This window comes from Notamacropus eugenii, chromosome 1 (genome assembly GCF_028372415.1).
Source record: "Notamacropus eugenii isolate mMacEug1 chromosome 1, mMacEug1.pri_v2, whole genome shotgun sequence".
In the NCBI taxonomy this organism is placed as follows: domain Eukaryota; kingdom Metazoa; phylum Chordata; class Mammalia; order Diprotodontia; family Macropodidae; genus Notamacropus; species Notamacropus eugenii.
In genome coordinates, this window is record NC_092872.1 from 235,986,947 (window position 1) to 236,003,901 (window position 16,955).

Genomic DNA, 16,955 nt, shown 5'->3' on the forward strand with positions numbered 1-16,955 from the left:
AATGTATCTTATTTTCCTCCCCTGTCCTGACCACCACCCACCCCCAATAAAATCATTTTAAAAGCATAACCTTTCTCACAGGGTCACTGTGAGGATCAATGAGGCAATCTACATAAAATAGCTTAACTCAGGAACACTATATAAACACCAATTACTATTGCTTTGAGGGATGGTGACATTACATCATGGGCAAATCTTACTGTCCCTTTTGTGAATGTAAATGGAGATAACTACACATCATATGACTGTTGTGAGGACCAACAAAGATGGTTTGTAAAGTACTTAGTAAACTATGAGGGAACCTATAAATATCAGTTATTACTATTATGGTTTCTACCATACAGATCACAGTCTTCTCCATTCAACCTAGCAGTGAGACGAACATTTGAGTTTGGAGAAGGAAGTTTAGCTGAAGGGAGGATGTCATATTACTCCCTCCACACCTACTCTGTGCAGATATATTTGGGAAATTGTTATATTCATGCACAGGGAATGACAACACCCTACCTAATACCTGCTTCTTCATTCTAGATTTCTAAAGAGGAAATAATCTACAATTTCATCAATGTACAAGTAAGTAACCTTACTGTTCATCTAAGCTATCTAAGCTACGTAAGATTTTGAACTACATTCTACAAAGCTCACCGGATTTTTTGAAAGAAGAATGTATTACTATCATCATGCTTTAGTTTTTCTTAACCACAGGTAAGGTTAAATCATCCACCAAAGAATGAATGCAATTTTCCTCCCACCCTTCCATATCAAGAATTTGTTTTATGAGTCCATGCTAATGATGAATTAAGGAATATCCTCTGAAGGTTCCATGAGGGTGACTTACACACAGTGATGCCTCTACCAGGATCCTTAATCCCCAGAATTTTACATAATATAACTGTCACTTGAAACCAGTACTTATGAATATGAGAGCAGGTACGTAACAAGTAAAAAGATTAGCTTTCACTAATTTTGTCATGCCCCAATTAAGAGATAAATTTAGATTCAGTCCCTGAAAGTTGTTCAAAATAAATCTCCTGAATGAATCTCACATTTATCTCGTTAGTTATGTACCTAGCTAGGTGAGAAAAATGTTATCTTCAGTCATTCGGTAAATTGATTTCCCCTCTATTTTGGGAGCCATTCAACAGAATCATCTAATGAACCGTTTGGCTTACTCTTTCAAAGTGACTATACATTTAATTTTCAACGTAATCCAAATGCCTAAAAATCATTACTATTATGATGTACAAAAACTTGTACCTTAAAGAAAAAAAACAGGATTTTCTTTCAAATAATTAGATGCTTTTGTCTTATTTTCTGAAAACTTCTCTCAAAATCTGAAGGCCACAACCTTTAAACTTAATGGTAGCAAGACTGCTAAGCTTCAGGTTTGCTTAAGTAATAAACTGAGCTCAAAGAGGAGTATGATGAAATGGCAGAAGGGGGCATTACTTGCAATACGTAGAATGCTGACTTAAAACATTTACATTTGCACATCATACCCATCAGGAAATGAAACTTGTCTCCATGTGGAAACTAGAGTAAACTCTGAATTATTTAACAGCTGATACAATTTGTACATGCTTGACCTGTTATTTTAAGCATCTTGAGGGTAAGAACTAAGTTGTTTTCTAATCTTCAGATTTCATTATGTTAAGCATTCAGTTCAGTTCAATTCAACAAACATTTACTAAGGACCTATTATATACCAGGCCTTCAGCTGTATTCTCAAACATTTTGATTCCAGGACTCCTTTCCAATAGTAAAAATTACCAAGGACAACAAAGAGCTTTTGTTTATGTGGGATATAACTATTAATACTTAAAACATATTCAATGTTAAAACTGATAATTTATTTTTTTAAAATGTATTGTCTTATTCAAAAATAATAATTACTACATTGTGTTGACATAAACAACATATTTTGATGAAAAGTGTATTTCCAAAACAAAAAAACATTTAGTGAGAAGACTGGCACTGTTTTACATTTTTGTAAATCTCTTTAATGTCTGGCTTAATAGAAAACAGCTGGAATCTCATATATACTTCTACATTCAATCTACTGTGATACACTGTTTTGGTAGAAGTATATAAAGAAAATCGAATCTCATGCAGATAAGTAGTTGGAAGAAGGAGGGGCCTTTTAATAGGCTTTTCAAATAATTGTCGATATTTTTATGCTATATCAAAATTCAAAAAGTGAGAGCTTCTTAAAAGTTGGTTGCAATGGAAAATCTGAAACCATATCAATGATGTTTCATAGATTATTATAATAAAATTCCCTAGTTTATCTTAAAATTTGAATGGATCTTATTTTTCAACATTTTTTTTTAAAAGTTTTGAGTCCCAAATTCTATCCCTCCACCCGCTCTGAGATGGTAAGCAATCAGATATAAATTATACAAAATTATACAATTATACAAATTATACAAAATTATACAATTATACAAAACATTTTCACATTAATCATTTTGTACAGAAAGATTCAAATAAAAGAAAAAATGAAAGAAAGTAAAAAGTACCATCCTTCAGTCTGTATTCAATCAATATCAGTTCTTTCTCTGGAAGTGGATAATATGCTTCACTAATAGTCCTTTGGGATTGTCTTGGATATTGTACTGCTGAAAACAGCCAAGTCGTTCAAGGTTCTTCATTGAACAGTATTATAGTTAAAGGTGTACAATGTTCTCCAGGTTCTGTTCACTTCACTATGCATCAGTTCATGTAAGTCTCTCCAGGTTTTTCTGAAATCATCCAGCTTATCATTTCTTATAGCACAATAATATTCCATAACAATCATACAACAAAAGCTTATTTAGCCATTTCCCAATTGATGGGCATTCTCTCAATGTCCAATTCATTGCCACCACAAAGAGCTGCTATATTTTGGTACATGTGGGTCCTTTTCTCTTTTTTATGATCTCTTTGGGATACAGACCTAGTAGTGGTGTTACTGAATCAAAGGATATGCACAGTGTGATAGCCCCTTGAGCATAGTCCCAAACTGCTCTCCAGAACGGTTGGATTGCTTCACAACTGAACCAACAGCGCATTTGCGTCCCAGTTTTTCTACATTCCCTCCAATATCCAACGTTATCATATTAACCACTCTGATAGGTGTGAGGTAGTTCTTCAGAGTTGTTTTAATTTGCATTTCTTTGATCAACAGTGATTTAAAGTATTTTTATATGACTAGATAGCTTTGATTTCTTTGTCAGAAAACTGCCTGTTTATATCCCTTGACCATTTATCAATTGGAGAATGACTTGTATTTTTATAAATTTGACTCAGACAAATCATCTTCGACTCATGCACGATTCTGTATTATCATACATTGATCATCTAAAATATATTGGTTCAGTGACTTATGCAGTATTTCCAAATGCTGACAATTTCATTATACAATGTCAAAACACTACATTCATTAAATATCACCACTAATATCATCAGAAAAGGCTTTAAGAACTGGGAAGCTGTGAAACTCATGATGGCAGATACAAGTTTTTCAAAATTCTAATTTTTGCTTGAAAGTTTGAATTTTATCATTGGCAAAAAATAATGTTACTTGTTTTCCTTGAAATCAGAAGTTCACTTCATTCATTTTCTAAAATGTCTCCAAATATCAAAGTCTGAATAGCTGCACTTTGTTAATCATAAAAATAGTTTTGACTTTGTGAACCACCTGAAAGGGTCTCAAAGACTGCCAGGGGTCCACAGACCACACAATAAAAATAGCTGGGTCAGACACTGAAGATACAAAAAAAACCTTCCCAGACTTGAAGGGTTATACATTCTATGAGAGGAAAATGATACAAATAAAAATGCACACACACAAAAATTTTTAAATGGGGAACTGCACAGTCTTTCTGATATGTTGTTGTAGCCCCATATGCTCACATTTTATTTAAAAATTTTGCTTCGATGTTGATTAGGGATATTGGTCTGTAGATCTTTTGCCTCTCCCTGGTTTAGGTATCAAGCTTATTATCTGTATCACTGGAAGATACTGCAGAATTTCAGAAGAAAATTTGGTAAAGAAGACTACATTCTAATTACGGTCACAACAGTTACAGCTGCTGGCCAACTTACTTATGACTATCTGTACAATGCTCTCGCTTTCTACTTCCTGACTGATCTAATTAGACAAGAATGAATAAATACGTGATGGAAAAAAGAGGTAGCTTGCCATATAGTTGTCCAAATAGACTGAGTAATTATTGCAGAACTTGTAGGCTAAAGGCCCAAGTACTGAGTGACTTCAGAAACCTGGAAAAGTGATCACAAGGGGATTATGAAGTTTTAATATTTATTTTGGCAAATAAACTTCTACCATATGCAAACAACTGCTTCCTTATGCACAATAAGCCTAAGTGGCTAGCATAAACCTTTCATTGTGACAGAGCTGTGCTCTAAATACAGGTAGATTATATTTTCTGTATTAAAGTGAGGGGAGTAAAAGCTCTGGGAGCTAAGAATAGGCCACTGGAAATATCTTCAGATGAAACAGCAGCAATGGAGAAAGAAAAGGAACATTTTGACTGTGATATCTTTAAAAGGCTAGGAGAGAAGAGCAGAAGAAAAACAGAAGGCAGTAGTTATAAGAAAAAAGAAAAGTATGAAATAAGAGAAGGAACAGCACAGAGGAAGATACCAGTGGTAATTGGCAGGTACAATGGATTGGCAAGAACACAGAAAGGAGACGGAAGACAGAATACTGATGAAACCAATGAAGCTGACTTACATTGTCCTTAATGGTATAAACCCTTAAACTTAAATCTCTTCAAAGGAGATACAAACAAGAACCAAAAGAAGTCATCAGTGCTGTACCGGATGTCCTCTGATGTCTTACATTAGGAGCTACGCTCATATCACCAACATGTATCTACAAAGAATCCAAATAACTTATAAAGCATGCTTAGTAAGCCTTAAAAAAAAAACAGCTGTACTGAACAGTATGATGTTTTAGACACAATCCATAAAAAAGCAGGTAAAATAAAAAAATCTAAGTAAACCCAAGTGCTTAATCATCACTACTTGAAGTACTTGGTTGTTGAAAACAAACAAACAAAAAAAAAAACAAACAAAAAAAAAACCGAATATGAATTATGCTCAAAAAACCTTCAATGCATACAACTACTAACTCAGAATTCAAGAAAGTACAAAGAAGATGAATGATTTTATTAAAGGGTTTTACCATGATAACTCACTTTACTATAGATCCCTGAATTTAAACTCTGTCCTACAAGACTTGTATAACAATCACTTTTAAGCAACAGAAAGTAGCAGTCAATAATAGATAATTCAAATAAAGTATTCAATTCAAATAAAAATAATAGGCCTTTTGTCATAATAATTTTACTGTTATGTTAAAAAATCACAAATTTTAAAAATTTGTTGGGAGCTTACAAATTATTTAGTACAACCCATTCATTCTACACTTATGGAAACTGAGACCCAGGTAAATTAAATGCCTTGTTTAATACCACTTATGCTAAGTAGGAGAATCACAGTTGGCATTCAGCTCTCCTGATTGCTGGGTCAGTATTCCTGTCAATTATAGTACCCCCGCATCTGGGGTCATCTCTAGTCATCTTGAACTATGTCTTGCCACTGGGCTCAGAAGACCCCTGGAGGAGAGAGCCAGGCTGATGACTGCACAGCCCTGACTCACTTCAATCTGATTAATTTGCAAATCAAGGCACCACCCTCCAGACATCATTGGACCTCATGAGAACATAGGAGAAACAACAACTACTCTCATTCTAACTGTTCTAATATCTTGGGTATTTACCACTCTCTCCCTGTAGTCTGTTTACACAAATGGATGGCAGTGTAAAATAAGCAAGACAGAGACACTGAGATTTTAGGATAGCTGGAAAACTGCAGAAGGCTATTATTTTCCTAAATTTGCTTCTTAAAGATAAAAGATGTACACAATTTTAAAATATGCATACCAATAATCAGTTTAACATGGATCTTAGGAATACTAATGAAAATAATCTCATGCCTGATAAAAATTTAAGTAGATTCCAGTGAATAGGCTTTCTACATTTCAAGAATTATCATGAACAAAACAATTTGCACACACCAATCAATTCGTATAGAAACTGAAATAATAAAGAAAAACACATGTGGGTTATTAATGAAAGTCAATGAAGCAGGGCATGTGAAGATTCATTTGTGGGCAGCATAAAATGTAATATACTGTGTAAGAAGATGAAGGCTACTGTCAGGTCTCTGTCGGTGACCTATCCTGTATATGCTAAAGTTCACTCTTCCACCTCTCAATGCAAGTATATAGTGACCTAAATAATAGACAAGTTTGCTTGGGATAAAATTAGTTTAAAAACACTTTTTAAATGAATGCTTGATTTTTTTTAAAAAGCTGTCTTATGAAAATAAACATAAATCATTACTGAAACCCGTATTTCTCAGTTATGTTTTTTCCTAATTAAAAAAAAAAACAGCTGAGTGGCATAGCAAATAGAAGCCGTGAATCAGGAAGATGAGTTCAAATCTTATCTTAGACCCTAGCTTAGACATTTATCATTTGCCTCAGTTTCCTCATCTGTAAATGTGGATAATAATAGCACCTACTTTCCAGGGTTGCTGTAGGTATTAAATGAGTTAATCCTTGTAAATTGCTTAGCACACAGTCTGGCACATAGCAAGCTCTGTATAAATATTGAACGTTATTAGCTATTATTATTTTGGAAATCTTTCTTTCTTAGTTGTGATTTTTTCTCTAACTAAAAAAAAAACACCCTAAATTAGTCATCAAAGAAGATAAATTTGAATCCAGATTTTGCAATCTATAATCTAAACAAATCTGAGAAGGTCACAAACTCCTTAGGCTTCAGTCTTTTCATTTCTATAAAGGAAAGGGTCAGACTAGATGGTCTCTATAGGCCACTCAACACTAAATCATGTAATCATGAATATAGCTCAAAAAGAAACTAAATTACTGTAATTTTATAAAAATTGCTTTTCTCTTAAGTTCATCCTCAATTTAAGAGTCTCAACATATTTATCTCAAATTTCCTAAAGAATTTCCAAGGAGAATGATACAACATGTAAAAATGTTAATGTAAAAAGTTTGATGACAAAAGTAAAATTACTCAAGAATTTATTTTAGATCAGTATCTCCAATAGAATACTATATATATAGATATATAGATAGAATACTATAGTATACAATAGAATACTCCAATAGAAGATACTATGAAAACTTTGACATATGTAAAATAAAACAAGGCAAAATTTCAGAATGTACAAAAAATTCACTAAAATACTTGATGGTTTTGAATAAATCTCAGTTTCAGTGATTAGGAGATCTACAATAAGAATGACATAGTTAAAAGAATATGTGAATAAAATTTAAATAAAGAGTTATGTCGTTAAATCATAAATGATTATTTTTAACCTGCTTGTGGTAGACAATTTAGGCATGAAATAATAGAAATCAAAAACTTCAAGTCAGCTAAGTGACTTATTGTATAGAATGCTAGACGTGAAGTCAAGAAGACCTGAGTTTAAACACTGTCTCACACACTACTATGTGGCCCACTCTCAAAGTCACTTAACCTGTTTTAGCCTCAGTAAAATTAGGATAATAATGATACTGACCTCACAGGATTGTGATGGGGATCAAAGGAAACATGTAAAATGGCTTTGAAAATTTTAAAGCACTTTATCAGTGCTAGCTATCATTATTGTTATTATTAGTACATGCACTTCAAATCTCAAATGAAATTAATTTCCAGTACATTCAATAATATTTCCAAAAGAAAAGGAAAATAAATTATTTCCAAAAAAAGGAACTTCAAATCAAGTTGCATATTTATTTACTGATAGATCTGAGATCACAACTATATAGATATTTGGTACCAATCACAGAGTGGGGAGCTCAGAAGCAAAGTAGTCCAAAATAGAACAATCCTCTCTACACCATGTAACAGGTGGTCATCCCTTGCCTGAGGACTTCAGATAACAAAGAACTTATACCTCCCAAAGCAGATCATTCTACCTTTGGATATACAGTCTTATATGCAGGGTACTACTCTCTCTGAAAGTCCCAAACAGTACACTTGTATTATGCTCTGAAGTCAAGCAGCATAAATCTAATCCTTTTTTCGCATGTCAACCCCTCCAACATATGAAAACAGCAACCATCTACCCTATTAATAAGCCTTCCATTCTACAGACTAAATATTCTTAGGTCTTTTAAACAGTTCCAATGACCTGATCTCCAAGATCCTCACCAGCTTCCAATGTCTTTCCTAATTACATGACGACCCTGGTTTCACAGCTAATAAGTGGTGAGGACAAGCCTTTAATACAGTTCTCTGGACTCCAAGTCCAATGTTCTTTCTGCTTTAGCACCACTGCCTGCCAGATCGGCAAATGCTTAGTAATTATCTGAATCAAATTATGTTGCAGAAACCAATCAGAATTACAAAACTCATTCTACTACCATGTTGACAGAGGCATATGGAATAGAAAAATGTTATCTTAAAAGTAACTAATACAACAACAAATGGATATGGCTGGAATATTTAATGAAGTACATTGTCCTAATATATTATTGGTCTCACTGATGTCTTGACTAGATGCTTAATCAAAGAAATCCATGAAAGATTAAGGCTAGGACCCATACAGAAGAACTGAGGGACTTTCAATTATCAAAACATCTGTTGGAATTCTCTCTCTGCCCAAAGCAGTAAAACATAATTTCTTAATTTGTCTTAATGATAGTTTCATCCTTCAAAGGTAAAGGAACCAATGAATTTATTTTCTGCAGCTGATTCTCACCAACAAGGAAGTTTAAATAGTTAAGTAAATTGTCTGACACAGTGATTATAACTAGTATAATGTGTAACATTACATACTTAAAGTTTCAGATTTAAAGAATTTTAAGGATTTAAAAGGACATGCCAAGAAGATGGAATCAAGGATGAATATAGATGGATTTGCATCAACATGGAGGACACCTTTTCATGTGAGAAAGCATGACAGAGAGACAGTGAGGTAAAACTTCTAAACGATGTGAAACAGGAATCAAGGCAACCTTTCACTGAACGCTACAATTTTTTTTTTCAGTGAAGTACAGTCACGGACATCATTGTTAAGGTGGAAGGAAGGTGCCATGGGAAGCTTGAAGAGGGATGGAAAGATTTGGAACAGACATTGATAAAGGGCATTGCCTAGATGCAAAGGCTCAGTTGAGATTACACGATATAAATAAATTTGTGGTGGCCCCGTTCAGCACAGTTTTGTGATTTTTCTCCAGCTCTGTTTTGATAATGTCTAAGGTCTCTTTCATTTAAGATTCCATTTTTCTCTTCTGATGCTATGTGCTAAGAAATTTTAGTAGAAACACACTAAAATTAAAATTAATTTTAAATATATGTACAAAATTATCACAACATACATGGTAACAGTATATGCTTAAAATATACCTGCCCAATAAACTAAAAGAAAGACCAATTAGCAAATTAGGAAGTTGTCATATCAATCTTGGCTTAATAGTGACATCATTTATGTAGTTCTTTATCTTTGTGAAACATTTTACATACCTTTATTCACTTGATTTTCCTAACAACTGTGAAATTAATTGGTTTTGTTTGGACTGAAGCTATGTCACTAGCAAAAAGAACTGCCACAGAGAAAACTTGGTCTATCAATGCTCTGAAATTTAAGAGAGAGCATCCTTGGGGGTACTAAGAGGATCACATAACCAGATATTGTCTAAAGCAGGACTTGAACCCAAGATGTACTGAATGCTCCAAAGACAGTTATTTATCATGTCATGATGCCACATTAGGAGATACTATGGATATTGTAATTTTGCACTGGGCAACTAGGTGGACAGTGTTGGGCCTAGTCAGGAAGATCAGAATTAAAAGGAGGCCTGATACTTACAAGCTGTGTGATCCTAGGCAACTCACTTAACCCTATTTGTCTCACTTTCCTCAAATGTAAAATGAGCTAAAGAAAGAAATGGCAAGTCACTTGAATATCTTTGCCAAGAAAACCCTAAATGGAGTCACAAAGATTTGGACACGACTGAAACAACTGAACAACAACAACAAAATGGATGTTACCATTTGCTTTAACTATTTTGTCCAGTCACATGGACAATAAACATCAAAAGCAAGACTGAAATTCTCTTTCCTATCTCCAATGCCAACACCCATCCCTCCACATCAAATTCCTACTTCTCACAAAGCCACAGGTTAGTAACTGAAGTCAAAAGTTAATAGGTATTTTTTCAATCAGGACAATGGGATATGTCATGGAATAGTGTCCTTCCCATAATCAAAATGAAATATTTGTTAAGATGGGGCTTAAAATAAACATTTGTGGAACAACCAAACTGAATCAGATTCATGTTTTAAAGCCTATAATGCATTAGGAATAATTGCATGTATCTTGGGGAACTCATTAAATTTTTGCCTTGGGCTGTCAGGGCACAAAAGTTTTCCCCACTTTTTGTAAAATGTTTCAGAAGATCTCATGGCCTCAACATTAAGAACGGAAATTAACATTTACTGATAGAAAAAGTTAGCTTCAATTTAAGTTTAATTTTCTTTAAGCACATTAAAACAAATTAGCCACATGATTCTTAAATTTAAAATCAGATGATTTTTATATGGCAGGAAAATTCATCTATTAAAGTTGGCTGAAAATTGGTCTACAAGCTCCATTACTGGAATTTAAATTAATTCAATTCATTTCAACAAGTATTACTAAGCACTTAAGTGCCAGGCACTAGAGTAGGACAAGGACAAACAGAAAAGGTTCCTGCATTCAACAAACTAATGTTCTGCTTGGGAGAGTGTCTAAATTGGGCACCATGAATAAAATTTCTTTGAAAATTTTTCTAGTGTACAACTTAGAAATAGCAAGCCTGTCAAACATCTCTAGAAAGAAATACAGAAAAAAGTAACGAAGTCATAATTTATATACAAAGATAATTGGGTCGGATGCTTTTAAATGCCCAGAGTTGCAGAAACTTAAAAAAGAAAAAAGCGCGTGCACTTGTGTTTCTGTGTGCATGTGTGTGAGTTTGTGAATGCTATCAAATGCAAATGTCTCCTAAAATAACTCACTATCCCCTTCACTTATTCCTTGCTTACCCTCTTGTGTGCAGAAACTACTCCACTGGTCAAAAGGACTCAGTCCTAAAACTAGGCCAAAATGAATTTGCATCAATGTGCTGCTTCCAAAAATGTAAGAACAATTTATGCAAAAAGAATTCCTTAAAGCCAGTGGTAGCTGAATGTAAATGCTTCACACATCATGGAAGATTAAGTCATTCAAAATGGAAGGTCATGTTATTAACTAGTTTTATAAAACAATAACACAGACAAGACATGAGGTGTATGCCTACAACTCAGAAGCACTATTACAGCACAAGTAAGCAGTCAGTGGTACTTATTAAAAAAATCTACTGGAATAAATCAATTTTCAAGAAAGAAAAAAAGTAGTCCACAAAATGTGCCAGAGTGATTCATCTTTGCATAAGCAAAAAGAACACCAATTGATTTTTTTTTTAATCTAGGGAGTGATTATTCTCAGATTTAAGGATATGTTTTTCTTAAATATCACTAGGATAGAACTGGATAGTCTAGTATACCAAATAAATCTAGTCATTTAAAATTTGGAAGTCATATTCTAAATCTTTACATGGCTTAGTGTTAGAGCACTGGTATAGAATCTTAAAGAATGTGATGTGTGCTTAACCTGTGCATTATTTGGTTTTCTTAGGCAACTCTAAAGGGAATTCTAGAAATCGAGGGGGCTGATGCCAAAAAGTTTTCATAGAGCAAAGTAAACGAGGATTTCACCTAGTTTCAATGTCCAGTGACAGTTCTTACTCCTCCTGAGTTTCAGTTACAATTAATAATTGCTACACCTATTCATTACAACTTGTTGCCTGGCTTCATTTCCCTTTCTAATGAATTCAAAATGTATCACGTGGCATAAAATCTGTTTGAAAGCTTCTCCAAATATGCAGTATTATGAGGACACTTGAGGAAACTGTCCAGTACCCAAGAGCTACTGTTACATTTGGTATAAGCTGCATAGTAATATCTTACATCTGTGTAGAGTTTTCCAAACTATCTATAGTTTGGAAAATTCTATTCCATATATCATTATATTGTATCACCACAAATGTCAATGAGCTACAAAAGAGGGGGTATTACTAATTGCACTTTACCAATACTGAACCTAGGATTGAGAGGTTGACAAACATTTCTGGTGCTAGTACAAGGTAAAGCTGGTATTGGAATTTAGTACTCTGGCTTCTTAGTTCCCCAGTATTATCATAGTAGACAACAGATGTTTCCCATTAATGACTTTATAAATGAAGATGATTGTTTCCCTAAAAAGAACGATCCTATTCTTAAATTCAAACCTGAAACTTAACAAAGGCAAAACTGTATAAAAATAAAATGGTGGCACATGTTTGAAAAAAAGAAGTCACTATCCAGCTAAGGTGGCCTTGTAGTTTCAAGGGGAAAAAAAGCAAAGATATGTGAATGCACTGTGATTATTAACTTATTTAAGATTTCCTGATCATCCATGTATTTCAAAGCAATGTACCATTTATACTTTAAAGCTGGTGTCCTGGAAATATAACTCTTATGGAGTTCACTGCACATTAATATATATCAAACTTCTCTTTCAGAAACACATCCAGACATGAGATTTTCATTTCCTTACCTCAAAAAGAAGGTTGATTCTGGGGAGGAGCCAAGATGGCGGAGTAGAAAGATACACATATGCTAGCTCCAAACCCACAGCCCATAAAGAAGAACTCCCAACAAATTCTGGAGCAGCAGAAGCCACAGAACAACAGAGTCGAGGAGATTTCAGAGAGACCTGAAAAACCAATGCGAAAGGTCCGTTGTGCCCCAGAGCCAGAGCAGAGCCCAGCCCTGCCTTGGTTGTGGCACTGAGGGGAGCAGATCCAAGAAGGCTTCAGGGACAGAATCTCTAGTGGCCGAGCAGGTCCCTCCACCCACAGGTGACAAAGGTCAGTGAGAGGGTTTTCCAGCTCTCCGAGAGGGAGCAGGGTGTCCCCATAACTCAGGCCCCCTCGGGAGGCAACAGCAGAGGCAGCAGCAGAAAGGAGCTCCCAAAGCAGGCAGGAGCTCAGATCCATTGTTGAAGGTCTCTGTATAAACCCCCTGAGGGAACTGAGCCCAGTGTGGCAGCCCTGCCCCAACCTGAGCACCTGAACTTAATCTCACACTGAATAGCAGCCCTGCCCCTGCCAAAGCCCTGAGGTTGGGAAGCAGCATTTGAATCTCAGACCCCAAGCACTAGCTGGGTGGATCTGGTGGTGAGGTGGGGATGGAGAGGATACTCAGAAGTCAAGTCACTGGCTGGGAAAATGCCCAGAAAAGGGGAAAAAAATAAGACCATAGAAGGTTACTTTCTTGGTGAACAGATATCTCCTCACATCCTTTTGGATGAGGAAGAACAAGGCTTACCATCAGGGAAAGACATAAAAGTCAAGGCTTCTGTATCCTAAACATCAATAATTAATATTCAATGGGCTCAGGCTATGGAAGAGCTTAAAAAGGATTTTGAAAATGAAGTTAGAGAGGTGGAGGAAAAGCTGGGAAGAGAAATGAGAGAGATGCAAGAAAAGCATGAAAAGCAGGTCAACACCTTGCTAAAGGAGACCCAAAAAAATGCTGAAGAAAATAACACCTTGAAAAATAGGCTAACTCAATTGGCAAAAGAGGTTCAAAAAGCCAACGAGGAGAAGAATGCTTTCAAAAGCAGAATTAGCCAAATGGAAAAGGAGGTTCAAAAGCTCACTGAAGAAAATAGTTCTTTCAAAATTAGAATGGAACAGATGGAGGCTAATGACTTTATGAGAAACCAAGAAATCACAAAATAAAACCAAAAGAATGAAAAAATGGAAGATAATGTGAAATATCTCATTGGAAAAACAACTGACCTGGAGAATAGATCCAGGAGAGACAATTTAAAAATTAGGGGACTACCTGAAAGCCATGATCAAAAAAAGAGCCTAGACATCATCTTTCATGAAATTATCAAGAAAAACTGCCCTGAGATTCTAGAACCAGAGGGCAAAATAAGTATTCAAGGAATCCACAGATCACCACCTGAAAGAGATCCAAAAAGAGAAACTCCTAGGAACATTGTGGCCAAATTCCAGAGTTCCCTGGTCAAGGAGAAAATATTGCAAGCAGCTAGAAAGAAACAATTCAAGTATTGTGGAAATACAATCAGGATAACACAAGACCTAGCAGCCTCTACAGTAAGGGATCGAAGGGCATGGAATATCATATTTCAGAAGTCAAAGGAACTAGGAGTAAAACCAAGAATCACCTACCCAGCAAAACTGAGTATAATACTTCAGGGGAAAAAATGGTCTTTCAATGAAATAGAAGACTTTCAAGCACTCTTGATGAAAAGACCAGAGTTGAAAAGAAAATTTGACTTTCAAACACAAGAATGAAGAGAAGCATGAAAAGGTAAACAGCAAAGAGAAATCATAAGGGACTTCCGAAAGTTGAACTGTTTACATTCCTCCATGGAAAGATAATATTTGTAACTCTTGAAACTTTTCAGTATCTGGGTAGTTGGTGGGATTACATACACACAGAGAGACAGCACAGAGTGAACTGAATAGGATGTGATCATATCTTAAAAAATGAAATTAAGCGGTGAGAGAAATATATTGGGAGGAGAAAGGGAGAAATGGAATGGGGCAAATTATCTCTCATAAAAGAGGCAAGCAAAAGACTTTTTAGTGGAGGGAAAAGGAGGGGAGGTGAGAGAAAAACATGAAGCTTACTCTCATCACATTCAACTAAAAGAAGGAATAAAATGCACACTCATTTTGGTATGAAAACCTATCTTACAATACAGGAAAGTGGGAGAGAAGGGGATAAGCAGGGTGGGGGGGATGATGGAAGGAAGGGCAATGGGAGGAGGGAGCAATTTGAAGTCAACACTCTTGGGGAGGGACAGCATCAAAAGAGAGAATAGAAGCAATGGGGGACAGGATAGGATGGAGGGAAATATAGTTAGTCTTATACAACACGACTATTATGGAAATCATTTGCAAAACTACACAGATATGGGCTATATTGAATTGCTTGCCTTCCCAAAGGGAATTGGTGGGGAGGGAGGGATGAAGCGAAGCTGGATCTCAAAGTTTTAGGAACAACTGTTGAGTTCTGTTCTTGCTACTACGAAATAAGAAATGCACGTAATGGAGTATAGAAAGTTATGTGGCCCTATAGGACGAAAGAAAAGATGGGGACAAAGGAAGGAAGGGATGATAGAAGAGAGGGCAGATTGGTAATAGGGGCAATTAGAATGCTAGGTGTTTTGGGGTGGGGGGGAGGGGACAAATGGGGAGAAAATTTGGAACCCAAAATTTTGTGAAAATGAATGTTAAAAGTTAAAGCAAAAAAAAAAAAAGAAGAAGAAGGTTGATTCTGTATTGCAGCCAAATTTGGAAGAAACAATATTGGGGAAAAGTTGGTTATAAAGGCTTATTTTACTTCTGGTACTCTTCTTTCATAATTTTCACTTGCTATATAAATGATTTTACCCAGAAACTACCATCACAACAAAAAAATACATTAGAATTAAGGGAGGCTGGTTAAGGGCAAGTGCTACTCATGACTGATTTTCTTCTAACTCCATTTCGGGCCTATTTTCATTTCTTATAGGCAGCACAAAATAGTACTGGTTTTGGAGTCAAAAGGTGAGTACTTCCTGTAATTCCATGTTTGTCTGTTTTTTAATTCTTCATAAAATTCACTGTAATATTTGATGAAATCTATATACCAATTTTTTGAGTAATTTCTCATTCATCTGGAAGGTATTCTATTTCTAGCTTTTAAACACAAATAATGCTACTGTAAACATTTTTGTATATATTGTTTCTATCCACAATCATCCTGTAAAACAGCCTCACTGAAAGAATGCCTAGATTAAAGAACATAAACAGTTTAATAACTTTTCTTGTATGGTTCCAAATTGCTTTCCAGAATAGCTGAATTTACTACCAGTTCCACCAACAGTAAATTAGCACACAATTTGCCCAAAATCCTTCCATTAATTACTCATCCCAGTCTTTACTCCTTTAATGGGTTTCAAGTAAAATGTAAAAGTTGATTAAATTGCATTTTTCTGATTATTGGTGATTTTAAACATTTTTTCAGGGATGTACTGGCAAGTAGTGGCCTAGAAGATATAAAAATATTACCAAAAAAAAATCTGATTATATTTTAAACGCCAGGAAATGACCTATTGTTTATGTACAAGTTGGCAATGAGTTGGCTGTCTGGACACAGACATCTGACTCATCAAATCTAAAATCAGAATTTATAACAAACAAGAAGAAAGAATATTAATGAGATGAAGATACAATGTACAGTTAAGATTTAGCTCTAAATTATTTAAACAGATTATAGAAATTAAAAAAAAAACAAATAGGAAATGGTTAACAGAAACAACATGGCAACAATTACAACAATTTCATCCAGAAGTTAACCCAATGTAAATTAACTACTACATGAAGATGAATTAGACAACCTAGAACATACCTGCATCATCAAACACAACTTACTTGCCAAATGGAGAGGGATGGCTGCCAAAGGCAACACCAGTTCATCTGTAAAACTTTTTAAAGAAGGATGATAGGCAATCAAGACCAGTAGTATCTTATAAAGCAGAGAGAAGTAGTGAAGGGTAAAAGCAGTCTAAAGAAAGCTTGGCAAGGTAGCCAATTAATCAAGGTCATTCAAGGATGAAAAAAGAGAAGAAAAACAGAAAGACTGCAAAAACCTTTTAAAAAAACTGTCTTTTGCATCATGAATACATTTGGACACTAACATCACAGTCCCTGGTGTGCTTATAGAGGAGGAAGAAATGACACCAAAGAAAATAAGAATAGG

General features: G+C 35.1%; 1 protein-coding gene across 11 annotated transcripts in view; it reads right to left on the reverse strand.

Moving 5' to 3' along the window:
* The window catches only part of ADK (adenosine kinase), a 634,537-nt gene that overhangs the window by 342,240 nt on the left and 275,342 nt on the right, over nt 1-16,955 (reverse strand). For 5 of the 11 annotated variants that reach the window (XM_072628109.1, XM_072628108.1, XM_072628110.1 and 2 more), the window contains one exon: nt 12,727-12,885. The exons of the other annotated variants lie outside the window; for them this stretch is intronic. In XM_072628109.1, the coding sequence (XP_072484210.1) occupies nt 12,727-12,885 (159 nt within the window). The remainder of the gene's footprint in view (nt 1-12,726; nt 12,886-16,955) is intronic. 11 annotated transcript variants of the gene reach the window in all.